Genomic DNA, 27,881 nt, shown 5'->3' on the forward strand with positions numbered 1-27,881 from the left:
ATATCCCCATGTTACATGAGAAAACAGGTTTACAAAGACTGAGCAATTTTTCCAGGGTTCCACAATTAGAGGTGGAGCTGCATGACAAACCCAAATATGCCTGGTCACAGTAATTTACTCAATTGCATCTCCCAAAATTGGCCAGCATAGCAGAGAATAATCAGTTAACTTATCCCTGTCTCCAGTATCATTTGGAAATGTCTGTTATTTTTTTTTTTTTTTTTTGTACCAGGATTGAATTCGGGGGCACTCAACCACTGAGCCACATCCCCAGCTCTCCTCTGTATTTTAGAGACAGGGTCTTGCTGAGTTGCTTAGTGCCTCTCCATTGCTGAGGCTGGCTTTTAACTCATGCTTTTCCTGCCTAAGCTTCTGGAGTTACTGGGATTACAGTGTGTGCCACCATGCCCAGCTTGGAAAAGACTGTTTAAAAGGACTAAAGGGTTGGGGATGTGGCTCAAGCGGTAGCGCACTTGCCTGGCATGCATAGGGCGCTGGGTTTGATCCTCAGCACCACATAAATAATAAAATAAAGATGTTGTGTCCACCGAAAACTAAAAAATAAATATTAAAAAAATTCTCTCTAAAAAAATAAAAGGACTAAAGCCTTTATCTAGTTGGAAGGATCTCCCACCATTAACCATCAAATGTTACATGTCAAGTTTTTATCCATTTCACATTTAACACCAAGCAATGAACTATTTCTGTAGCTACCTCATTGTACACATCCTTCCTTATTCAGTATATCCCAAACAAATCTGACAACAACACACAAACTCCACAAAGCCAACAGGGCTATGAGGTCTTTTATGCAGTTCAACATAGAAGGTGACACCAAGGTAACTGAAGTTATAATTTGTGTGCCTCCATCTCCCACCCCTGTATTCTGATCCAGTGGCTGCCAAAGACAGAAGGGGTGAAGTAGGGTGCTGGTCATAGTTGCTGTGGTTGGTCCCCACAGATGGGGAAAGAAAAGGTTTCATTTCTTCACAATCTGAATGACATCCTCGTCCTCCAATGTATGGTCTTTACCCACTTTCTGTGGATTGTGTTTCACAGAGAGACCCCAGACCAGAGCGCTGTTTGGAAGGAAAAAAAAAAAAAAAAACAATGGTCAGTATAAATAATAACTTAGCTTCTGCCTTATTTGCCTGGTTACTAACCTTCTCAGAGTTAGCTACAGACCTGGCTCCCAGACCACACTCAAAGCTACAGGTTTTATCTTCCTGAACAGTGTGGTACACTGGAGCCTTTGCATACAAGGCAGCAAAGATTTTGGAAGTTTTATGGTTCCTCTGTTCCACTCCAGTTTAAATGTCAAAGAAAAGGGCTAGGGGTGTGGCTCAATGACAGCATACTTGCCTAGAATGCTCAAGTCATGGGGGTGGGGAGAAAATCACAAATGAAAATGTGAAGAGCCTAGCTCCAAATTTAAAGATTTAAAAATACAAAGCATGGATTGCTGTAGAAAAATATCCTGATAAATTCAGAGGAGAGGGGCTGGGGTTGTGGCTCAGAGGTAGAGTGCTCGCCTAGCATGCGTGAGGCACTGGGTTTAATCCTTAGCACCATATAAAGTAAAATAAAGACATTGTGCCCACCTATAAGTAAAAAATAAATACTAAAAAAAAAAAATTCAGACTAGAAATTGATTGCCATAGATACAATGTTATAGGTTGTTACAGCATTTATTGGATCTAATATCAAGAAATTATTATTTCCTCCTGATTTCCTAGAGTATATAAAGGTATTGTGTATTCATGGGTTGCCAATATTAAGAATACCTTGCTGGGCACAGTGGCACATGCCTGTAATCCCAGTGACTAGGGAGGCTGAAGCAGTAGGACTGAGAATTCATAGACAGCCTCAGCAACTTAGCAAGGCTCTAAGCAACTTGGCGAGACCTGTCTCTAAATAAAATATAAAAAGGGACTGGGACTGTGGCTCAGTGGTTAAGCACCCCAGTACCCACCCACCCCCCAAAAATACCTTATGCTAGTGATGGAAATTAATAAACCAAAAACTGCAACCATCTCACAGAAACTACAAATCAACAGGTAAAAATATAAAAAGATACACTGGTATTTTATTATCATTGCAACAAAACCTTTAAAAATCTATATTCCAAAAAGAAACCACTAAATATTAAGATACTACTATAAAAACAGATAAATAGGCGGGCATGGTAGTGCATGCCTGTAATTCCAGCACCTCAGGAGACTGAAGCAGGAGGATTGCAAGTTCAAGGCCAGTCTCAGCAACTTGGGCCCTAAGCAATTTAGTGACCCATCTCAAAAAATAAAAAGGGGCCAGGTACAATGGCGCACACCTATAATCCCAGCATCTTGGGAAGCTGAGGTGCTAAGCAACTCAGTGAGACACTGTCTACAAATAAAATTCAAAATAGGGCTGGGGATGTGGCTCAGTAGTTGAGTGCCTCTGAGTTCAATCCCTGGTACCAAAAAAATAAATAAAAAGGACTGAGGGTATGGCTCAGCACCCCTGAGTTCAAACCCTAATACCAAAAAAGAAATATAGGAGAAGGCATAGCTATAACTCTCAGAATTCCAATAAATAAATGTAAAATTAAAGAGGGGAATAATTACCACACTAATAAATATTACAGATAAATGCTACATTCAGAAAGCAAAAACATGAAGAGAAAATAAATTTGCATAGTCTCAAAGTATCTACCTCAACCCAGCAGCGGGTCAGGAGGTTCACAAGTTCAAAGCCAGCCTCAGCAAAAGTGAGGTCTAAGCAACTCAGTGAGACCCTGTCTCTAAATAAAATACAAAATAGGGCAGGAAATGTAGCTCAGTGGTCTAGTGCCCCTGAGTTCAATCCCCAATACCCATCTCTCCCAAAAATTGAAGTCAAAGTATCTACCTCAAAATATTTATCAAATGCAAAAATAAAAAAACTTCTTTACACAGTAGAGAAAACCAGCCTATACCAATTTAACCAAATGACCAAGATAATATCATCATCAGTAAAATATGTCAATATCATGAATCCCATGGTATGTACTCAAAAGAACACAAAGTCATTTTTGTGGTATTCCTACCAAAAATGTATAATCTCACTTCAATCATGAGAAAAAGTCAGACAAACCCAAAGTGAGGGACATTTGACAAAATAACAAGCAAACATTTTCCAAAAGTGTCAAGGTCAAAAACAATAAAAGTCTGAGGAAATATTACTGGGAGACTAGAATTGGAAAACTAAGGAGAAATAACAAGTAGATGCCATGCAATTTCCTGGAACACAAAAAGGACAATTTGTACAAAAAAAAAGAAAAATTCAAATTAAGGTCTGTAGTTCTAATTAATAACATTTTACCAATGTTTATTTCCTATTCTGTTGTTGTTGTTGTTTGGGGGCGGATACTGGGGACTGAACTCAGGGGCACTGAGCCACATCCCCAGCCCCCATTTTGTATTTTATTTAGAGACAGGGTGTCATTGAGTTGCTTAGTGCCTCGCTATTGCTGAGGCTAGCTTTGAACTTTTGATCCTCCTGCTTCAACCAGGCACAATGACACACATTTGTAATCCCAGCAACTGGGGAGGGAGAGGAAGGAGGATCACAAGCTTTGGATAAGCCTGGGCAACTTAGTGACAGCCTGTCTCATGAAAGAGCTTAAGTTGTAGCTCAGTGGTTAAGCGCCCCTGGGTGTAATTCTCCAGTACCACAAAAACAAAACAAAACAGCCTATAATCAGCAGGAAAAAGTATAAGCTGGGCTTTCACCCATGCTTAAAGTTTAAAGGGGGACTCAGTAACCAGTGATGACCAGTATGACTCTGATAGGAAAAATTAATATTTGTGTTTACCAAAAGGAAAATAAATTAATAAAGGTAAGTCAGGGCCCTTTGTATAATCAAGTCCTCCAAAGAGGCTTCTGGAGCTCTGCTAACTCTAACTAGGCCTGATGTTAAGAAACACTACAGAGGGGCTAGGGATGTGGCTCAAGCGGTAGCGCGCTCGCCTGGCATGCGTGCGGCCCGGGTTCGATCCTCAGCACCACATACCAACAAAGATGTTGTGTCCGCCGAGAACTAAAAAATAAATATTAAAAATTCTCTCTCTCTCTCTCTCCTCTCTCACTCTCTCTTTAAAAAAAAAAAAAAAAAAAAAAAAAAAAAAATTCTAAAAAAAAAAAAAGAAAAGAAACACTACAGAATTCTAACCAAATACTGTAGAGGTTCCCTGCTACCTGACTACTTTAAGTTATATCCTAAGAGTTATTATTAGTGAATTCAGGTGCTCACAAGGAAAAGGCACCACAACCATGATACTTACTATTTAAATTCTTTGATAAGATTTTTGTGAATCTTCATGCAGAAATCCTCCACCGTGGTCCTGGAGTAAGGCAGCACCACTGGAGATGTGTAATCTGGTAACTGGCCTTTGGGTTTGGTGTAACTAGAATAAAGAAGGCATAAAGATTGCCACCTTCTTAAATGGATGATGTATTGAATGCAAACCAACCTTCTATCATCTCTAAGGATAATCTCCAACCTGAGGAACAGCGTACCCTCAACATGACCCAGGAGACAACAGGAACCAATTTACTTCTACCTCCAGAAAAAACATTTTGTTACCAAACCTGAGGACATCATTTTAGGACTGGTTTCATTGCTACAGCAACATTTCCCCATCCACAAAGACTTACATTCTTACTAGTTTTAAATAGTCCCAGATCTTTTCTAACAGGTCATCAAAATTCCAGCGGTGATGGGCAGAGATGGGTACACAGTGAGGCACTTTATAGATGATATCCAATTCCTCAATGGAGATTTGATCGATCTTATTTAATACATAAATACAGGGAATATAAACCCTGTAGAAGTAGAAGACAAACAAGTTATTAATCTGGAGCTGTGGACACAACTGCCAGCCTGACTGCAACATCCCAAATCAGAGACTCTTAAAGAGATCATAAGTAGCTACCAAAAAAAAAAAAAAAAAGTTCCTACTAAAATAAGTAAAAAAATCAAAGACTCAACCATATGTTGAGAAGTAACTCAAGCCCTTGCCCAGGCATGAAGCTAGTTGCTGGGGGATTGGTTTTCTACAAAACTATATTAAGAATTAATTATAATTTCTTTCTTCCTTTTTTTTTTTTTTTTGAGGGGGGGAGAGGTACTGGGGATTGAACCTGGGATGCTCTATCACTAAGTTACATATACTTTTTTTAATATTTTTTTGTTTTAGGTGGACACAATATCTTTATTCTGCATTTATGTGGTACTGAGGATCAAACCCAGTGCCACGTGCATGCTAGGCAAGCGCTCTACCACTGAGCCACAACCCTAGCCACCCCTCATATACTTTTTATATTTTGTTTTGAAACATGTTCTTGCTAAGATGCTTAAGGGCTCATTAAACTGCTGAGACTAGACTCAAACTTGTGATCTGCCTGCCACAGCCTCCCAAATTGCTAGAATTAGGTATGTGCCACCAAGCCTGGCTTAAGAACGTAAGTATAATTTCTTTTATTCTTGGCAGTAGGGATTTAACCCAGAGGTACTTAACCACAGAGCCACATCCCCAGCAATTTTTTTTTTTTTTTTTTTTTGAGACAGGGTCTCACTAAGTTGCTTAGGGTCTCACTAAATTGCTGAGGTTGGCCTCAAACTTGTGATCCTCATGCATCAGCCTCCCAAAATCTCCAGGATTACAGGCATGTGCCACTGTGACAGCAAGAATAATTTCTAATAATATATGAGAATTTCTAAAGATCTTAAAAAATTTTAAGCACAGTGTCTAGCAATGTTATATTTCTAGTGTACAATTAATGTGGCAGCTAAGATTACTAATAGGCAAGCCATTATTTCTCAGGCTTCTGTTACCTCATAAAATGCCTAATGCCTAGTTTTTGTTTTCAAATGAGAATCAAATAAATTCATCTAACAAAAAGAAATGAAACTGAAAAATATTATATTTAAATACTAGGAATAACTTTTAAGAGTAAACTTTAGATAGGTAGGCTCTCAGGGAAAGGAAAAAAAAGAACTACAAGCATGACCAATCATACTGACTCTTCAGTTAGATGAGTAAAATCTACAGCTTATATGCTTGTAACAAATCAATTTGAAAATAATAATAAAAAAAAAACATTAAATTTAAACGTCACCAGACTTACACAATGATTTATGGCTTGGCTTCTTGACCAAAGAGAAATAGTTTGACTATCAAATACGAAGGATTATCATGGGACTTGATTTCCAAAGAAGCTTGCTTGAGAATCTACATATTTCTTTCTTTTTATTTTTTTTTTAATTTTTTAGTTTTAGATGGATACAATACCTTTATTTTTATTTATGTTTATGTTGTGCTGAGGATAGAACCCAGTGCCTCACAAGTGCTAGGCAAGCACTCTACCAGTGAGCCACAGCCCCAGCCCCTAGAGAATCTGCATACGTCTTTCAGGGAAAATTATATATATAAAACCAGAGAGCTTGATCTTGGCATGTCACTCGTCTTTTCTTCTCTGAGAAGCAAAGGGTATCCACACTCTGACTTTGGGTGTGCATACCTTTACTGTCCTTAAATAAATCTTTGCTTATGGCTCACTTTTAACAGGTTCTAGAATTCTTTTCAGACAGAAAAAGTTAAGAATCCACCCAGGGACGAGTGGAGGCCCCAGTTTCCTCTTTGGAGGGACCTCCTCAGAACCCTGTCCATTGACAGTTTAAATTACTAAAGTGTTAATAATAACACTTCAAGGAACAAAGTTTCAGCTACATATTCTTGGGTTGGATAGACAAGACTGGCCTTCTCAACTTCTATAGGACAACCTATATGATTTCTCACACGGATTAATTCTGGGAGAGCAGAATTAGTTACCTACTATCTTCAACCACCACTTGACAATTTAGAGGACAGCCTAGTTCACTACAAAAAAACAAAATGGGCTGGGTGCGGTGGCACACGCCTATAATCCCAGGGGCTTGGGAGGCTGAGGATTGAGAGTTCAAAGCCAGCCTCAGCAACTTGGTGAAGCACAAAGCAACTCAGTGAGACCCTGTCTCCAAATAAAATACAAAATAGGGTTGGGGATGTGGCTCAGTGGTTAAGTGCCCTGGGTTCAATCCCCATTACAAAAAAAAAGGGGGGGGGTTGTTGTTTTTTGGGGTATTGGGGATTAAACAAGGGGCACTTACCTACTGAGCCCTAAAATAGAGAATTTGATCATCATTCAATTTGTAGAACAAGTAAGAATTTACAAATTAAAACCCATCCCTCATTTTACAGCTAAAAAAACTCAAGGGCTGGGGATGTGGCTCAAGCGGTAGCGCGCTCGCCTGGCATGCATGCAGCCCAGGTTCAATCCTCAGCACCACATACAAACAAAGATGTTGTGTCCACCAAAAACTAAGAAATAAATATTAAAATTCTCTCCTTCTTTCTCTCTTAAAAAAAAAAAAGAAAAAAGAAAGGGCGTATTAATAAATAAATAAATAAAATCAAACCCACTATGACGTAATATAGTATCACAACTAGGGGATACATGAGTTGAGTGCTTGCTTAACATGCATAAGGCCCTGGGTTCAAATAAAAGGAAAGAGAAATCTGGAAGCAGTGGCTCATGCCTATAATCTCAGTAACTCAGGAGGCTGAGGCAGGAGGATCACAAGTTCAAAGCCAGCCTCAGCAATATAGTGAGGCCCTGTATCAAAATAAAAATTTTAAAAAGGCTGGGATAGTGGCTTAGTTGTTAAGTGCCCCTGGGTTCAATCCCCATTAAAAAAAAAAAAAAAAAAAAAGGAGAGAGAGAGAGAGAAATCAAAATTTTAAAGGATAGCAGCATATATACCTGGCACATTTATATAGGCTGAGGCAGGTGGATCACAAGTTCAAGGCACAACAATTTATCAAAACACTGTCTCAATATTTAAGAAAAAAAAAAAAAAAAGTCTGGGAATATAACTCAGTAGTACAGCGCCCCTGGATTCAATACCCAGTATGGGTTGGAGTTGAGGGGAGACAATAGCACAACTGGAGTTAGAATTTATATCTGCCAGATTTATGATCCAGTATTTTCTTCTTCAAATTCAAAATCAAGCCCAAACTGCACATTCATTCAGTACCTGTTTCCTTCCACCACATCAATGAGGTCATCAGCTGTGGCATCACTACGCAAAGTCACATCAGCATTATGAATTTTGTATTCAGCCAGAATGCTCTTCACAGTTTCAGCATCCAGCTCACTCTGAGGGCACTGAATCAACATAGCAAACAATGACTGTTGGGGGTAGAGGAATAAGAACACCTACCCATGTGCCTAAATTATTTAACCTAAGGTACAGAGTCATTAGCGAAGACATTACCCACATAAGAGTAACTAACCTTTGATAAGTAAAAATTAAAAACTAAGAATTTTTCCAAACTCAAGGAAGGTGCTAATGGGCCGAACTGTTTATTCCACAACCTTAACCTTTATCCCCTAACAGTCATATGTAGAAGTTCTATCCTTAGTATCTCAGAATGTGATTATTTGTAGATAGGGGATTTATTACCATTGCCCTAGCAAACTAATACAGAAAGAAACATGAATGCTCAAATTCAAACATTATGTTAGGATAGGGGGAAAAATCTGGGGCATGACAGCTAAAACCTATGTCAATCACCTGAATGTTAGAACTTTAAATTTAATAGAAAGGTCTCAGTCCTCAGTTCCATGACTGAGAATCAGCATGTAGCAGAATAGATCACTCCTTCTATCTGAAGTATATATTCTTTACTTGTATTTCAAGATTGTAAACTTTTCCAGCTTTTCTTTTCCCTCACTGTCTGAGAAATCTTATTTCTTGCAGGACCTCAATCCACAACTACCCCACCGATACTGGGGACTGAACCCAAGGCCACGAGCTTGCTAAGCAAGTGCTCTATCACTGTAACCTCTTTTCTATTTATACTCACTTCCTTAATCATCTCACCTAGGCTCTTGGCTTGACATAATAACCAATCTCCTGCCTAGATCATTCATATGTCTTCCCTGACAAGAAGTAGCTAGATGTCTAATTGGCATATAAAACCCAAATCCTGACCTCCAAATCTATTCTTCACACAGTCCTACCATTTTACTTTTTATTTGTTCTAATTAGGTTTTTTAAAAATATTTTTTAGTTGTCAATGGATCTTTATTTTATTTATTTATATACAGTGCTGAGAATCAAACACAATGCCTCACACATGCTAGGCAAGCACTCTACCACTGAGCCACAACCCCATCTCAAGTCCTACCATTTTAGTAATGAGTTCATTTGTCCAGCTCAGGACAAAAAACTCTTTAGTCATCTCTCTCACAATCTGTAATTGAACCCATAACTCCTACTGTGTACTTTTCAAAATCTTTCCACTATCCATCATTCTATCTCCTCTACTATTACAAATTTGGTCTAAGAAGTCATAATTTCTTCTACTGAATCACTGTGATGACTTCTTACATGATTTCTCTGCTTTGGTTTTAACTCAATTCAGTGAATTCTCAAAACAACTGCCATTTTAATCTCATTAAACCTAAGTCAAATCACGGGTAATTCATAGATCAGACCAAATGACAGTTACTCACTTCTTGCAAAGTAATAGCATGTATAGCCCTATCCTGTGACTGATTTTATTTCTAAATATTTCTCTACTTGCTCACTCAGCTGGTCTTCAGTCTTAACAAAGACATGATCTCCCTTAGAGCCTTACACTTAGCTATTTCTTTTTGGGGGGCAAACCAGGGATTAAACTCAGAGGCACTTGACCACTGGGCAACATCCCCAGCCCTATTTTTTCTATTTTATTTAGAGACAGGGTCTCACTGAGTTGTTTAGTGCCTTGCTTTTACAGAGGCTGGCTTTGAACTCGCAGTACTCCTGCCTCAGTCCCCCCAAGCCACTGGGACTACAGGCATGAGCCACCTCATTCAATGCACACCTAACTTATTTCTGCTATATAAAACCCTCTTCCCCAAGACAGACTTTGGTTCACACTGTCATGTCATCACAATAAAGACGATAAACTTAAAAATCCAACCCTAATACCAACATTATCACCTTTCCCTACTTTACTTTCATTCCTAGATTTATCATTGTCTACTCTATTTTACTTACTAATTGTGTTTGCCACTTTACCCAAGAGAGAGGATCTTTGTCTACTTTGTTCCCGCTTCTGCTTCCCCAACCACTGCCCAGAGCTGAAGATGATGCCTGGCCTCTGGTACGTGCTCTATAAATTCATGTTAAATAAAAACACAGATATTGGTAGCTAGCTACTTCATGCAAGCATAAGATTGGTCCACACTCCTATAAACTACAAACATAAAACCCAAAAGAGGAAATTAAGTTGCACAGATAAGGCATCTCATAACCTGGAAGTCTTTCTTGTCAGTTATTAATATAAGAGAATTATGTTATTTCAGTTAGTATAGGAAAAAGTTAGAAAATTTCCAAATATCAATGTCTGGGCACCTCAATCCAATTCCTGCTCCAGTCCCTTCAGTAGCCTATACCATATCTCTTTCCTCACTTACGGTAGCTGTGAGATTAATGCCTCCTTTATCTTTCTTCTTAAAGCCAATGTTGGGAGGTTTACTATTCAAGCGAATGCCAAAGCCTTCCAATTCATTTTCAATTATCTTCTTATGTCCTAGTGGCTTCAGGACATCCAGAACAATCAGGATCAAATTGCATGTTCGGGCCACTGAAGATTTAAAAAATGAAAAAAAAAATTATACCCTAAGTCCAATAAAGCCTTAATTAACTCAAATACTCAAAACAGAGGTGAGTTTTGGGGGCCTACACTTAAGAGGGGATGAAAGTTTTTTTTGTTGTTTTGTTTTGTTGTTTTAGGAAGTACATAAACATAAACATACACTAAGTTCTTAAAGTTACCAAAGATATATAGCAGATGTCACTTTGTAGGTATACCTTGAAGTCATTACTTATTTACCCAAATGTTCTACACTTAGTAGAACAATAAAAATGAAGACACAAACAATAACCTAAACTCCAGAAGAGCTAAGAAGATTAAATAAAACTCTAAAAGACAAATAAAACTCTAAAAGAACAAGATTGTCTGAGCAGAACATACCGGCACATTCCTATAATCCCAGCTACTTTGGACTTTGGAGGCTATGGCAGGAAAATCCCAAGTTCAAACCAGTATCAGCAACTTAACAAGACCCTGTCTGGGGCGGGGGGAGGGAGGGACGGGCAGCAGGGAGGCTGGGGATGTATCTCAGCTGGTAGAATACCATTGGGTTCAATCCCCAGTACCACCAGAGGGGCAAAAAAAAAAAATCTGGTTAACATACTTTTTTTTTTTTTAATATTTTTATTAGTTGCTGATGGACCTTTATTTATTTATTTATTTGTTTGTATGTGGTGCTGAGAATCGAACCCAGGGCCTCACACATGCTAGGCAAGTGCTCTACCACTGAGCCACAGCCCCAGCGCCTGGTTAACATACTTTCAATCAACTTTATTGAAGTACAACTTGAAAAAGATAAAATGTACTCATGTTAAGCATAAGGTTTGATGATAAATGTATATACCTATATAATCATGACAATCAAGATATCACCTCCAAAAGTTCATCTGTACCCCTTTTTAATCAATTGTCACCCTCAATTACCGGCCAACTACTGATTGTCTTTCTACCATAGATAGTTTGTATTTTCAGAATTTAATATAAATGGAATCTCATAAAATTATATTCTTCTGTGCCTGGATCTTTTATTCTAGCATGGTTTTTATATTCAACTATATTGTGCATACATCAATAATATATCTCTGCTTACAAACTGAGCAGTACTCCATTTTATATTCTATATAATACATACTGTATAATGTGTTTACCCATTATTTGCTTGTTGAGAAACATCTAGGTTGTTTTCACTTGTGAAATTGTTATCTATAAATCTACTTTAAACATTCATGTACAAGACTTTCTGTAGGCATGTGTTTTTATTTGTCTGGGATAAATACTAGTCATATCATAGGTATAGGTTATCAGAAACTGGTAAGCCATGTTCCAAATGTTTACACAATTTTGCATTCCCATCAGCAGCATGTAAAATGCTCCACACCCTCACCAACACTTGGTGTCACTCTTTTTCTGTTTTTAAAACTTTGGCCATTCTTATCAGCATTTAATGATATCCCATTGCACTTCCAAGATTACTAATGAGGCTGACCCATCTTTTCATGTCCTTATTGGCTATATATCTTGAGAGTTGATTCTTTTGCCCATTTTTAAAATTAGGTTGTCTTGCCAGCTGCAGTGCTACAAACATGTAATCCCAGAAGCATCAGAGGCTGAGGCAGGAGGATCTCGAGTTCAAAGCCAGCCTCAGCAACTTTGTGAAGAGCTAAGCAACTCAGTGAGACTCAGTCTCTAAATAAAATACATAAAAGGGCTGGAATGAGACTTAGTGGTTAAGTGCCCCTGAGTTCATTCCCCAGTATCAAAAAAAAAAAAAAAAAAAAAAAATTAGGTTGTCTTATTATTGAACAAGTTTTTTAATGTTTTGGAGACGAATGCTTTGTCAGACATGGTGCTAACATCTTCTCTGAGTCTGTGGCTTGCTTCTTCATTTTAACTCTGCATTTCAAAGAACAAGTTTTTAATTCTGATAATCTATCATTTATCAACTGTTTCATTTGTGGCTTGTGGTTATAATTATAGTGACCCATCTATGAATTTTTTTTATATTTATCTTTTAGTTGTAGTTAGACATAATATCTTTATTTAACTTATTTATTTTTATGTGGTGTTGAGGATCGAACCCAGGGTCTCGCACGTGTGAGGCAAGCACTCTACTGCTGAGCCACAACCCCAGTCCCTATCTATGAAATTTCTGCCCACCTCAAGGTAGCAAAGACTTGCTATCTGGTTGGCATTTAATCAGATGCTACATAAAAACAGTTAATAAAGGACTCTAATAGTTGGCTTTTTGTTTTTCTTTCTTTTTTTTTTTTTTTTTTGTTATTAGGCATTGAACCCAGGGGCACTTTAACACTGAGCTATCTCTAGTCCTCATTATTTTTTACTGTCTCTAGTCCTCATTATTTTTTACTTTGAGACAGATTAATACTAAGTTGCTGAAGTTATCACTAAAATGTTAAAGATAGATTAGAACTTGTGATTCTTCTGACTCAGCCTGGCAAGTCACTGGAATTACAGGTATCTGCCACAGTATCCAAGTCTGGGAGAGGTTTTTTTGGGTTTGTTTTTGTTTTTTTGTTTTTTGGTAGGAGGGTGCAGGGGACTGAATTCAGGGGCATTCAACCATTGAGCCACATTCCTAGACCTATTTTGTATTTTGTTAGAGGCAGGGTCTCCTGAGTTGCTTAGCGCCTCACTAAATTACTGAGACTGGCTTTAATTTGTGATCCTCCTGCCTCTGCCTCCGAGACACTGGGATTACAGGTGCCAGGCCTATAGGCACCCACATGGGAGTTTTTTATACTTGTTTTAACATTTATGTTTTTTCCTGATAAAAAAAAAAATACCATAAAACAATTCAAATTCAAAATTAAAATAATAATAATTAAGAGTGCCTAAATTATCATCCAAAAAATTCTGAGAATGAGAAAAGGGCACTACCTTAGAAAACAGGTGTAAATTAGAATTTTAAGCCAGGTGCAGCTGGAGGCTGAGGCAGGATGATCCCAAGTTCAAGACAGCCTTGGCAACTAAGCAAGGTCCTGTCTCAAAATAAAAAATAAAAAGCAGTGGGAAGAGCTGGGGTTGTGGCTCAGTGGTAGAATGTTCACCTAGAATGCATGAGGCACTGGGTTTGATCCTCAACACCACTTAATAATTAAAAAAAAAAAAAAAAGGATGAGGATCAGTAGTGAAGCGCCCCTGGGTTCAATATATGATACCAATAACAAAAAAGGGGGGGGGGGGAGAGCGCGCTGAGGCTGGAAGTATAAACAGTGGAATAGCACTTGCCTGGCATGAGCAAGGTGCTAGGTTCAATCCAAGTACCACACAAAACAAAACCAAAAAAAGAAAATTAAGGATTTCTACTGAACAAAGCTCATTTTGAACAAAATAACTAACATACAAGATATTTGCTATATACAAAGCTGACAAGGAATAACTAGAGCTTAATATTAACCAAAAAATTTCTGATGATAAAAGCATTCTATATCTCAATAACCATTTACATATGGCTACTGAGAACGTAAAATGTGGCTTATCTGAGGACAGGAAATTCAATTTTTTCTTACAGTACTGGGGGTTGAACCTAGGAGTGCTCTACTACTGAGCTACATCCCCAGCCCTTTTTATTTTCTACTTTCTGACGGGGTCTCACTAAGTTTGAGAGGCTGGCCTCCAACTTCATGAGCCTCCTGCCTCAGTCCCCTTCTAGTTGCAATTAAAGGTGTATACTACCACACCTGGCAAACTTATATTTTTTTCTGTATTAGGGATTGAACCCAGGGGCGTTTAATTACTGAACCACATCCCAAGCCATTTTTTACATTTTATTTAGAGACAGAGTCTCACTGAGTTGCTTAGGGCCTCACTAATTTGCTGAGGCTGGCTTTGAATTCATGATCCCCCTACCTTAACCTCCCAAGGCTTGGGATTATAGGCATGTGCCACCAGGCCTGGCTTTATTTAATTTTAATTAACTTGTATTTTAGTCAGTGGCTAAAGCTACATTACATAACATAGATATAGAATTTAAAAGAAATTAATTCTTCAAAAACAAGAGACAACAATCCTAACAAGAAAATGGACAAAGGATATGAAAATTTCCAGAAAATTCCAATCTAATAAATATATAATCGATGCAATATATTCATTAGTGATGCCGGGTGTGGTGGCGCACACCTGTAATCCCAGCAGCTTGGGAGGCTGAGATAGGAAGATCGTGAGTTCAAAGCCAGCCTAGGCAATTCAGTGAGACCCTGTCTCTAAATAAAATACAAAAAATAAGGCTGGGGATGTGGTTCAGTGGTCAAGTGCCCTGGAGTTCAATCCCCAGTACCTTCAAAAAAAATTCATTGGTGATGAGAAACATACAAGCAAAAATAATGTTACTTACCACTTCACACCTATTGTAGTAGCTAAATTTATAAAGGATGGCCTCAAACTCTGTGAACTGATAAAGGGTTGAAAAAGAAGAAACAGGAACCTTCATAAGCTGATAGTGTGCAGACTAAAACAGCCACACCGGAGTACAACCCAACACCATTACATGAACTTACATTTGATGTATCCCAGCAAATCTGCATATGGGTCTCTATTCCAAAGAAATTTTCACAAAGTTCTTCCTCAAGGAAACAAATATGAAGCTGATATACAGCATTAGCTGTGGTAGTGATCACAGACTATATGCCCATAATGACAAAAACGGACAAGTAAAATGTGATAGATACATACCACAGAGTATTAGAAAGACAGAAGCAACAAATTATAAATTAGTATGGTGGGGGGCAGGGGAGCAATTGAGATACAATAATATATCTAGACAACCAATGACATTAAACACATCAGCATGGTTTTCTGTGGGGGAGAGAAAATGGTTTGTAAATATAAAACAAGCAAAACAAGAGCACTTTATACAGTGCACTTAAAAATCTGTCATGGACTGGGGTTGTGGCTCAGTGGTAGAGTGCTTGCCTCACGTGTGTGAGGCACTGGGTTTGATCCTCAGCACCACATAAAAATTAATTAATTAATTAAAGATATTGTGTCCATCAACAACTAAAACATATATTTAAAAAAAAACTGTCGGAGGGGGGATAGTAGGGGATAGGAAAGGTAGCACAATACAACAATTACTAATAGGGCATTATGTAAAATTGTGGATGTGTAACCGATGTGATTCTGCAATCTGCATTTGGGGTAAAATTGGGGGTTCATAACCCACTTCAATCTAATGTATGAAATATGATATGTCAAGAGCTTTGTAATGTTGTGAACAACCAATAAAAAATTTAAAAAAAAAAATAAATAAAAAAAAACTGTCATGAGCTGAGTATGATTAACACAATATTTTGCACTTAAGAATAAAAATAGAGGCTGGGGATGTGGCTCAAGTGGTTTCGCGCTCACCTAGCATGCTTGAGGCACTGGGTTCGATTCTCAGCACCACATAAAAATAAAGATGTTGTATCTACCTAAAACTAAAAAATAAAAGGTTAAAAATAGAAGGGAGGGGTTGGGTGTAGTGGCACACATCTGTAATCCCAGAGGTTCAGGAGGCTAAGGCAGGAGGATCACGAGTTCAAAGCCAGCCTCAGTAAAAACAAGATGCTAAGCAACTCAGTGAGACCCTGTCTCTAAATACAAAAAATGGTTTGGGATGTGGCTTAGTGGTCGAGAGCCCCTGAATTCAATTCCGGGAACCAAAAAAAAAAAAGAGGACTGGGGTTATAACTCAATGGTAGAGCACTTGCCTAGCAACTAGGTTCAATCCTTAGCATCATATAAAATAAATGAAAGTATTGTGTCCATCTACAACTAAAAATATTTTTTAAAAAAATAGAAAAAGAAAGTGGCTTAATCATTCCAATTTTATTTTGAAGGTAAAACTAAAAGGAAATATGTAAGAGGAACCAAAGTAATTTTTGTTATAAAAGAAGGTTAAATGTGTCTTTAAGTGGGATGGAAAAAACTAGAGGAAGAGCAAGTTGGGGAGAAGAAATACAGAATTCAATTTCACACATTAAGTTGGAGATAATTAATTTAATATATTTTAAGTAGAAATACAATGTACTTGGTCTAAGGTCCATAAGAGGGTAAAGTGCTACTATACATTTCACAATCATTAGAAAAAATACTCAGGAATTTGAGGCATAGGAATTAGAAGAGATTCCTATTCTGAGTGAACACAGAGAAGAAAAGAATCAATCCATTTAAAAATCTTAAAGATAGGACAAATCAAGTAAAAGAGACCAGAAAGGAACACTGGTCTTCTACTGACCAAATGACACAAATGTTTTAAGAGGGAGCGATGAACTGTCATGTTTTAAAGAAAGATGTGGATAATAAATTGGCCATTAGATTTAACATGAGGGAAGTCGTAAGTGTCCTTGATAAAAGCAGATAAGCATTTAAGAGAATCTACACAAAGGCTCAGGATCACACTTTCAAGGATAGTCTGGATAACTCAGTAAGACCCTGTTCAAAATGGGTTGAGACAAAAAATCTGAATTCTACTTCTGAATCTGCCACCAACAGCATGACACTGAATCACAGTATTTCTTCTGTCCTTAGTTTTTCTCCCCCCAACACACAAAATAAAAAAAGCACTGGGGGGGGGGGCGGGGGCAGAAGATATAAGAGGTACTGAAGTCCCTTCAAGTTTTTTGTTTGTTTGTTTGTTTGTTTTGTTTTTTGTGGTGCTGGGGATTGTGCATGCAAGGCAAACACTCTACCAAATGAGCTATATCCCCAGCTCCCCTTCAATTTTTTTGTTTGTTTGTTTGTTTTGTTTGGGGGGGGCATGCTGGGAATTGAACCCAGAGGCACTTAAGAACTGAACAATATCCCTAGACCTTTTTTCATTTTTTGAGACAGAGTGTCTTTAAGTTGCTGAGGGTGACTTTCAAATTGCAATCCTCCTGTCTCAGCCTCCTGAGTTGCTGTGATTATAGGCATGTGCCACCACACCCAACTTAAATTATTTATGTATTTCTTTGCAGTACTGGGGATTGAACCCAGGGCTTTGCATATGCTAGGCAAGTGTTCTATCACTGAACTACATTCCAGCACTCCCTTCAAGTTTTGATATTCTACTCTGTTAAGATATTAGGTGAAAACTATGCCTTTTACCCTAGTATAATATCTAAGCTCAACAATTCCAGGCTGAAGAACAGGACCACATAAAGAATGATATCTTAGAATGGTAGCCCTGAACACTCACCTGCAATAACCTGACGGCCTCTACCTTTCCCATCCTTGGCACCTTCAATGATACCTGGGAGATCCAGAAGCTGCAACAAAAAGCACAGGAAGGAGAGGAAAAAAACAGTTGGTTATAAATTTGAAAAAAAATCAGTGGAAGGGAGCAACTGCAAAAGGTAATATGCTAGTGCACTGATTCTTGGAACATTTTCAAACATCATTTTTCTGTATGTTTTGTGCATTTTGTTTTGCTGTTTTCATGGTATATAGAATAGACAAATGAATCCCAATGTCATAATATCTAATCTCTAAGTATTAAACAGGTTGCCAATGTAGGACAAAATAGTAAAATTAGCACATTTTATGCACTGTAATGAAATTCATAGGAAAACATGGACTCTGTAAATGAATTTTGGATATCAATTTCTTCAACCATGTTTAAGCTTTACATATTTCTATACTTACCCACTGAACTGAATGTAGAGAGAAGGAAGTGAAAGAGAAGCTGCAACCCAAAATGGTTATATTAGAAGATATCTCAGATTATAACCATTGTTACATATGTGATTTTATTTACCAGTGCTGTGTACACAGTGTACAGTCTCATCCTTTAAGATATTTAAATGAACTTCATAGATTTAAAAAGTAGAGGGCTAGGGTTGTAGCTCAGTGGGGGCTGGAGTTGTAGTTTAGTGGTAGAGCGCTTGCCTTGCATGCATAAGGCCCTGGGTTCAATCCTCAGCCCCACATAAAAATAAATAAATAAAAATAAAGATATTGTGTCCATCTACAACTAAAAAAAAAAATAATTAAAAAAAAAAAGTAGAATAAAGGGCTGGGACCTATTTGTTATTTTCCTTGGGGAAATGCCTTACATTTTTTGTACCTTATCTTTCTCATCAATAAAATAGATATATAATAACTGAAAAAAAAAAAGGGCTGGAGTTGTAGCTCAGTGGTAAACCATGTGCTTAGCAAGTGTGAGGCACTGGGTTCGATACTCAGCACCACATAAAAATTTTTAAAAAGTAGAATAAAAAGAAACTTCTTGTAAATAGCTTTTAAAAACTGATAAGAGGGGCTGGGATTGTGGCTCAGTGGTAGAGCACTCGCCTGGCACATGCGGGGCCCTGGGTTCGATCCTCAGCACCACATGAAAAAGAAGTAATGTGGAGATACTGTGTCCAACTACAACTAAAAAATAAATTTAAAAAAAAAACTGATGAGAGGCTGTGGAAGGTGGTACACGCCTGTAATCCCAGCAGCTCAGAAGGCAAGTTCAAAGTTCAAAGCCAGCCTCAGCAATGGCAAGGCTCTAAGCAACTCAGTGAGACCCTGTCTCTAAAATAGGGCTGGAGATGTGGCTCAGTGGTTGAGTGCCCCTGACTTTAATCCCCAGTACAAAAAAATAAATAATTAAACTGATAAGAGGGACTGGGCTGGGGCTCAGCGGTAGCGCACTTGCCTGGCATGTGGGAGGCACCGTGTTCAATTCTCAGCACCATATATAAATAAATGTGATAAAGGTCTATCAACAACTAGAAACACTGTTTGGACTCAAACCACCTCTGAACAGTAACTATCTATACTCACTCACCGAGCTGAGGTAAATGGGAGGGAAACTCTTGTCAGTATACTAGAAAATTTCAGTATACTAGAAAATTTCAGCTTATCCATTACCTTGTATGTTACATGTATTTCATTTAACTTTGCTGTACTATATATATAGTGATACTTGACAAAGGAGATCTAACTTTATAATATCTAGTTTCTAGATATTAAAGAGGTTGCCAAAATATGACAAAAGTAAGAGTTAGTAAACTAATACATTTGTACATTTTGTGTTAAATTTCACTGAGTTACTGAATTACAGGCATTCACCACCACACCCAGCCAGAAAAAAAAAAAAATTTTAATTCTAGGGATTAAACCCAGGAATGCTTAATCACTAAGCCACATTCCCAGCCTCTTTTTATTTTTCAGAAAGGATCTCACTGAGTTGCTTAGGGCCTCTTAAATTGCTGAAGATGGCTTTGAACTTCGGGTCCTCCTGCCTCAGCCTGCTGGGATTACAGGCATGCACTACCATGCCTGGACTGTCTCAAAATTTTTTTAATTTTTTAAAAAGGGCAGGAGATATAGCTCAGTGATAAAATGCCACTGGATTTAATCCCTAGTACTGGTTAAAACTTTTTAAATAAAAAAATTTTAATTTTTTAGGGCTGGGGATGTGGCTCAAGCGGCAGCGCGCTCGCCTGGCATGCATGCGGCCCGGGTTCGATCCTCAGCACCACATACAAACAAAGATGTTGTGTCTGCCGATAACTAAAAAATAAATATTAAAAAAATTCTCTCTCTCTCTCTCTCTCTCTCTTTAAAAAAAAAAAAATTAAATTTTTTTAAAGGGTTGGATATAGCTCAGTGGTAGAATGTTCTTGGGTTCAATCCCCAGTACCAGAAAAAAATAAAAATTAAAAATAAATTGGGATGGGAGGGGAGAGGAGGGGGGAAAGTAGGGGATAGGAAAGGTAGCAGAATACAACAATTACTAATAGGGCATTATGTAAAATTGTGGATGTGTAACCGACGTGATTCTGCAATCTGCATTTGGGGTAAAATTGGGGGTTCATAACCCACTTCAATCTAATGTATGAAATATGATATGTCAAGAGCTTTGTAATGTTGTGAACAACCAATTAAAAAAAAAAAATTTTTTTTTTAAATAAATAAATAAATTGGGGGCTGGGGATGTGGCTCAAGCAGTAGCACGCTCGCCTGGCATGCATGCGGCCCGGGTTCGATCCTCAGCACCACATACAAACAAGGATGTTGTGTCGGCCAAAAACTGAAAAATAAATATTAAAAAAAAAATTCTCTCTCTCTCTCTCTCTCTAAAAAAAAAAATTGGGGCTGGGGATGTGGCTCAAGCGGTAGCGTGCTTGCCTGGCATGCGTGCGGCCCGGGTTCGATCCTCAGCACCACATACAAACAAAGATGTTGTGTCCACCGAAAACTAAAGAATAAACATTAAAAAGTTCTCTCTCTCTCTCTCTTTCTCTCTCAAAATAAATAAATAGTTCTAGGGCGGGGGTTATAGCTCAGAGGTAGAGTGCTTGCCTAGCATGGATAAGCCCCTTGGTCCAATCCCCAACACTGCAAAAAAGTAATAATAATAATTAAATAAATAAATAGTTCTAATTCTCTATACCTCCCCCACCAACTCACCAATGACAACTCACCTGCCCTAAAACAGTCTTTAAAAGAAAACAACAGGGCTGGGATTGTGGCTCAGCTGCAGAGCACTCACCTAGCTTGGGTGGGACCTGGGTTCAATCCTCAGCACCACATAAAAATAAAGGCATTGTATTGTGTCCATCTACACCTAAAAAATAAATATTAAAAAAAAAAAAGAAAAGAAAAAAACAGCCGGGCACAATGGCACATACCTATAATCCCAGAGGCTTGGGAAGCCGAGGCAGGAAAATTGCGAGTTCAAAGCCAGCCTCAGCAAAAGCGAGGCACTAAGCAACTTGGTGAGACCCTGTCTCTACATAAAATACAAAATAGGGCTGGGGGTGGTTGAGTGCCCCTGAGTTCAATCCCTGGTAACAACAACAACAAAAAAGATTCTATAACAAAGCAGGAATGCACTTCACAATTCACTGCGTAGTTCAACAAGGAGAAAAACAAATGCCACACCAATGTACCTGGCGAGTCTGGAGTGCCATAGTGAGCTGATAGGTACCAACAGATATCCTAAATTTCTTAAGAGAAACACAGCCGATTCTTAATTTGCATCAGACACCAAATGATACAGTAGCTCACAATTTCAACTTCAGATCCTACACTACATCGTTTTCAATTACATATGATTCAAATCTTCAAAAAGTTGGAATTTTATTAGTTGCTATGGTACAAAAAATAAGTACCAGGGCTGGGGATGTGGTTCAGAAGTACCGCACTCACCTAGCATGCATAAGATAGACCCTGGGTTTCATCCCCAGAACTGCAAAAAAATAAAAGTACTAGACAAAAAATCAACACAGAAGACAGGCACAGTGTCACACTTCTGTTATCCCAGCAGCTTGAGAGGCTGAGGCAGGAGAATCATGAGTTCAAAGCCAGCCTCAGCAAAAAAGCAATGTGCTAAACAACTCAGAGAGACCCTGTCTCTAAATAAAATACAAAATAGGGCCAAGATGTGGCTCAGTGATTAAGCATTCCTGGGCTCAATTCCTGGTACAAAAAAATAAAATAAAAATAAAAAGGGCTTGCTTGAGGTCTAGCTCAGTAGTGAAGCATCCCCAGATTTAATCCCTAATAGAGAAAGATAAAAGAGACAAAAAGCGAAAGAAAGAGGGCAGACAGAGGGGCAGATGGGACAGCCAAGTGGGTAGGTAGGCAAGCAAGCAAACGGAGACATTTGGGGTGCAATAGACCAGGAGTTTGGGAATTCCTTAACATAGATTCAAATGTCATGAAATTCAGAATGCAACTTTTCTTTTCAAACTAGAAACTGAAGCCCCTTTGTTTATTTTGAGAGGGTCTCACTAAGTTGCTAAAGCTGGTATTGAACTGTAATCTTCCTGCCTCAACCCGCCCAAGTGGTGGGATATAGTCATATGCCACCATGCCCAGTCAGAAGGCAAACATTCTTCACTATGCAGTCAATAAGAATATGCTTCACTATATTTTACATACACCTTCTTTCATATCTAAGGGAACCCCTCATTTAGGAGTGGTAAAACCATCATCTAAGAAAAATGTCTTACCTAGTATGCATGAGGTACACAACAACAACAAAAAAGAATCAAGTCATAATCAACCTCATTAGGCCTCACAACAAGAATTGCATCTCAAAAGGGTCTGATCACATTACTTATTTATTAAAATTTTCTGGGCTGGAGTTGTGGCTCAGTTGTGCCCAGCATGTGTGAGGCACTGGGTTCGATTCTCAGCACCCACATAAATAAGTGAATAAAATAAAGGTCCATCAACACCTAAAAAAATATTTAAAAAAAAAATTCTGTTAGCTACATACAATTTTAAAATTCAATTTCCTTCTGCCCTCTTTCTTTCTCTTTTTGTCTCTGTCTTTTATCTTTCTCTACTAGGAATTAAATCTGGGGGTGCTGCACTACTGAGCTAGACCTCAAGCAAGCCCTTTTTATTCATTCCCAACCTACCTTTGCAGATTCACCTTCTACTACTCCTGCTCTAAATTGAGTCTCACATCACAGAAAGACATTCACCAATACTGTTGCCTGGGACTTTTCCTTCTGTTTAGTGAAATCCTTTTTTTGTTTTGTTTTGTTTCGTTTCAGTACTGAGGATTGAACCTAGGGATGCTTTACCATTTGATTACATCCCCACCCCTTTATATTTTTTTTTTATTTTGAGTTAGGGTCTCACTAAATTCCTGAGGTTGACCTCAAACTTGCAATCTTCCTGCTTCAGCCTCCCAAGACACCGAAATTAGAAGCATTATTACTGAGACCTACAGTGAAATTCTATTTTAAATTCAATCCACACCTCCAATTTCACTTTCTACATGAAGCTTTTGTTTAACCAGATCATTTTTCCCCATTCTCAGGTGAAAAACTAGTCCCTTCTTTCTTTGTATTTTCACAGGCATTGTATTACTGTATTTATATACTTATTGGTCTATCTTCCCTGCTACACAGTAAGAGCCTAGTAGATCAAAGATCAGACCAGGCATACAATGAGCTCCCAATAAAACGCTTCTCAAATAAACATTAGATTTCTTAGCCAGGCGTGGTGGTGAATGCCTGTAATCCCAGCAACTCAAGTGGCTGAAGCAGGAGGATCATAAGTTCAAAACCAACCTCAGCAATTTAGTGAGGCACTAAGCAACTAATAAAAATTAAAAAGAGCTGGGGACTTAGCTCAGTGGTAACTTGATCCTGGATTCAATCCTGAGTATGGGAAAAAAAAAAAAAAAAGGATAAAGGATTTCTTTCCTTCCTTGGTCTGCAAGCCCGACTCACCTGTATTTTGGCACCTTTGTATCTGATGACACCAGGCACAGTAGTCAGAGTAGTAAATTCATAGGCTGCCACTTCAGAATATACCCCAGCCAGGTTACTCAGTAGTGTTGACTTCCCCACAGATGGAAAACCCACAAACCCAATTCGAGCATCACCAGTCTTGGCCACATCAAAACCTAAAACAAAAATCAACAACAAAAAAGAGCTAACCCTGAGTTATTTAGACTCATCTAGGGGCTGGGGATATGGTTCAGTGATAGAGCACTTGTCTAGTATAAACACACAACACAGGGACACACATACACACCTACCTACATACATACACACATACACACACACACACACACACACACACACACACCACACACACACAATACTCCTTTCTCATTTTTGCTGCCAATCCCTCTAGGCCCTATTTCTTAAAATTTTTATAGTTTACCTCTAAAGTGTTACTCAAGCTCAGAAAATTCCTCTACAGCAAGTCATAACATTCAAACAGTGTTTGATATAAAAACTGTACTTTAAACTGCCATATAGCTGGGTGCAATGGCACATAACTGTAATCCCAGCAACTCAGGAGCCTGAGGTAGGAGGATAATAAGTTCAAGGCCAGCCTCAGCAACTTATCAAGGCCCTAAGCAACTTTGTGAGACCCTTTCTCAAAATAAAAAATAAAAAGGACTGAGGATATAGCTCAGTGGTAGTAGAGTGTTTGCCTAGCATGCATAAGACCCAGAGTCTGATCCCTAGTACTACAAAAAATAAAAATAAAAGGACTGTGTATATGGCTCAGTGCTAAAAGCAACCCTGGGTTCAATCCCAGATATTAATATAAATAAGTATATACATACATATATACGTGTGTGTGTGTGTGTGTGTGTGTGTGTATATTAATGGTCTATATGTTACATAATACCTGGTATAAAAAATAGGGGATTTCTTTGTCTTCTACACCCTGGGAATGGTGTGACTGACTGGGTTTTCTTTTTTACTTCTTCCTTTTTTTATTAATATTTTTAGTTGTAGATGGACACAATACCTTTATTTTACTTATTTTTATGTGGCACTGATGGTCAAATCCAGTGCCTCCCACATGCTAGGCAAGCACTCTACCACTGAACTACAACCACAGCCCCTGTTTTCTTTCTTTCTTTCTCTCTCTCTCTCTCCCTCCCTCCTTCCTTCCTTCCTTCTTTTTTTATGGATGGACACAATATCTTTACAAGGATTGATCCCAGTGCCTCATGCATGCAAGGCAAGTGCTCTAACACTGAGCCACAATCCCAGCCCCCCTGTGTTTTCTTTTATTACAATGGTTGCACACAAGTTCAATTTGTGGCCCTTCTATAATGGGTATGTGTAAGATGGGCACTGTGGAGCATGCATGTAAACCCACTGGCTTGGGAGGCTGAAGCGGGAGGATCAAAAGTTCAAAGCCAGCCTCAGCAAAAGCAAGGCACTAAGCAACTCAGTGAGACCCTGTCTCTAAATAAAATAGTGTGCCCCTGAGTTCAATCCCTGGTATCAAAAAAAAAAAAAAAAAAAAAAAAAAATTTAGTGGGTGTGTAGATTTATGGCATTCCTTTGGGTTCTAATCTTACGTGTCTTGCTTTAACCTCTTATTCTTCATTTTCCCTTTGCATCAATTTCCTTACTTACATTAATTTTGTTGATGGTATAGATTCACAGGTTTCTTTTTTCTTTTTTTGGAATTTTTTTTAAATTTTTTGTTGTTGTTGATGGGCCTTCATTTTATTTATTTATATCTGGTACTGAGAATCAAACCCAGTGCCCCACACATGCTAGGCAAGTGCTCTACCAATGAGCCACAACCCTAGGCCCTAGATTCATGGGTTTCTATAAATCAATATAAATCTATTTTGGATCAGTGAAGGATATAATAAAGCCATATCTCACTTAGACAATATTTATTTGCCTCTGAAACTAACAGAGTAAAACAAAATAAAAACAATTTAAGAATTCAGAATGAGGGACTGGAGGTGTAGCTCAGTGGTAAAATTCTTGCCCATCACACACCAGGCCCTGAGTTTAATCCTCAGCACCACCAAAAAAAAAAAAAAAAAAAAAAAAAAAAAAAAAAATCAGAGGGCTGGGGTTGTGGCTCAATGGCAGAGCACTTGCCTAGCATGTGTGAGGCACTGAGTTCAAATTCTCAGCACCACATATAAATAAATAAAACAAATGTCTATCAACAACTAAAAAAAAAAATTAAATTTTTTTTAATTAGAAAATTTGAATTTTGATAGAAAAACTAAATTTTTAAAAATATTTTTATTAGTTGTTGATGAACCTTTATATTTTATTTATTTATATGCAGTGCTGAGAATCGAACCCAGTGCCTCACAGACGCTAGGCAAGTACTCTACTACTGAGCCAAAACCCCAGCCCTGAAAAATTAAATTTTTTGATAGAAAAATATTTATTACATGCAAACCACATGTATTCTTTTGTATTGTTTTGATTAAGTTATATCCAAAAAAAATATACTGAAGAAAAACACAAACCTTCTCCTGGCCCACCACCTCCACCACCTTTTGGAGTAATGAGTTCTCTACGAAGCTTAGCAAGGCGAGCCTTAAGCAGCCCTAGGTGATGTGCTGTTGCCTTGTTCTTTTGAGTTCGAGCCATCTATAAAGGAAAAAAATCACAGCCATAAATCAGAAGCAGCTCCCATGGGGTAAAATATCTAGAATGCTCCTCCAGCACTGAGACAAAATTTTATTTTGTTTTCTAAGTCCTACTAATGTCTGTATAACAATTTTAACTACTTAAAAAGAGTAAACTCTCATTCTCTCCATCATCCAGCTCAATTTCCTTTCTACAGAATAAATAAATGAGGTCCAAAGAGGAAACAAGATCAAAGTCCCTCCTATTAGAGTCCACAAACTAAAACCCATCTGCTGGGGCTGGGGTTGTGGCTCAGTGGTAGACAGCGCTTGCCTAACGTGTGTGAGGCACAGGGTTCGATTCTCTGCATCGCATATAAATAAACGTCCGTTGACAGCTAAAAAAAATATTAAAATAAATAAATAAGACCTATTGCTGATTCTTTTTTTTTTACTGCTTGTCCCTGGTATGTCCCATGCGAAACAGCATCACCACTTTCCTGGCTTTAAAAAGCTCTGTGCGCCTCAATCAAATAACCAGGAAAAATCAACTACTACCAAATAGATACCAATTTACTTTCAGATCCTATTGCCAGAAGCAATGCACTGAAAAAGGGAATCATTGGGGAGAGTGAATTGCACAGCAAATAATAATGAGAGAAGATCCTGAAATATGTGACTGGGTCAAGACCGAAGTATGGGAAAGGACTCAGTTTTGCTCAGAGAAAAGAAATTAAAATTGAGAAAAACAACGTCATAGCAGAAGGTGAACCAAGGGATAAATAAAGGTGCCAAACGTGGGCCCAGCAGACTGGAGTCCAGGAACCGGGGCCCGTTCCTAACGTGGCTGAAGGGAGAACAGCAAAGTGCAATGTCGGGGAACAGATTCTCAGAATGAGAACGAAGCCCCAGCTGCAACCATTACCTCGGCTTCGATCTCCGCGATCTTTGCTAAGGTGCTGCTCATGGTGGCGAGTCTCGGGGGTACAACGCAATCTCCACAGAGTCACCCCTCACACACCAACCAGCGAACGCTCCTCCACCGCCAAAGCGCCACTGCAGTACGCAGGCGCAGTACTTCGTAATTATCGCGAGAGTTACGGGACCTGCTGACTACAAGATGTACAGTGTAGAATGGTCTCTTTCCCTTCAGCCGACCCCTTCCTGTCCCGCGAGCCAGTGCGGTGTCATAGAGCCCTCGGGAGTCGGGGCCAGAGAGGCTACCCCCAGTTTCGGCTTCCCAGTGCGCGCCGAGGGTCGCGCGCAGCTCTGCCCTGCCCCGCCCCGCCTGACCTGCAATCTGCGAATGGCTTTGCGCGGAGGGGGAGTTGTAGTGAGTCTGTCGTGCTAAAGACTCCAGAGCCTGGACCGGGTTA

General features: G+C 38.6%; 2 protein-coding genes across 3 annotated transcripts in view; both read right to left on the bottom strand.

Moving 5' to 3' along the window:
* SFI1 (SFI1 centrin binding protein) overlaps positions 1 to 27,881 on the bottom strand; it is a 322,241-nt gene that overhangs the window by 136,764 nt on the left and 157,596 nt on the right. The gene's annotated exons all lie outside the window — the stretch shown is intronic.
* DRG1 (developmentally regulated GTP binding protein 1) lies at positions 257 to 27,697 on the bottom strand. Of its 2 annotated transcripts, XM_081285010.1 has the most exons (9): positions 27,431 to 27,697; positions 26,404 to 26,527; positions 23,879 to 24,054; positions 17,890 to 17,959; positions 10,531 to 10,700; positions 8,099 to 8,229; positions 4,678 to 4,845; positions 4,305 to 4,427; positions 257 to 1,079 (listed from the first exon to the last, which is right to left on the bottom strand). In XM_081285010.1, the coding sequence occupies exons 1-9, from the start codon at positions 27,470 to 27,472 to the stop codon at positions 980 to 982; spliced, it is 1,104 nt and encodes a 367-aa protein (XP_081141136.1). In that variant the 5' UTR covers positions 27,473 to 27,697; the 3' UTR covers positions 257 to 979. The 2 variants fall into 2 exon arrangements, with proteins under 2 accessions (XP_081141136.1, XP_081141137.1); XM_081285011.1 differs by lacking the exon at positions 4,678 to 4,845 and having other exon boundaries at positions 27,431 to 27,696.

The sequence above is a fragment of the Spermophilus citellus genome, assembly GCF_964194105.1.
Source record: "Spermophilus citellus genome assembly, chromosome: 3".
NCBI lineage: Eukaryota > Metazoa > Chordata > Mammalia > Rodentia > Sciuridae > Spermophilus > Spermophilus citellus.

Excerpts from the sequence above, each read along its gene's own strand:
- DRG1 (XM_081285010.1), bottom strand. The coding sequence starts at position 27,472 with ATGAGCAGCACCTTAGCAAAGATCGCGGAGATCGAAGCCGAG. Across the intron at positions 8,230-10,530 it reads GCATTAATCTCACAGCTACC|TGCCCTCAGAGTGAGCTGGA; the intron begins GTAAGTGAGGAA and ends ATGTTGATTCAG. Across the intron at positions 4,428-4,677 it reads TATTTAAAACTAGTAAGAAT|TTACACCAAACCCAAAGGCC; the intron begins GTAAGTCTTTGT and ends TCTTTATTCTAG.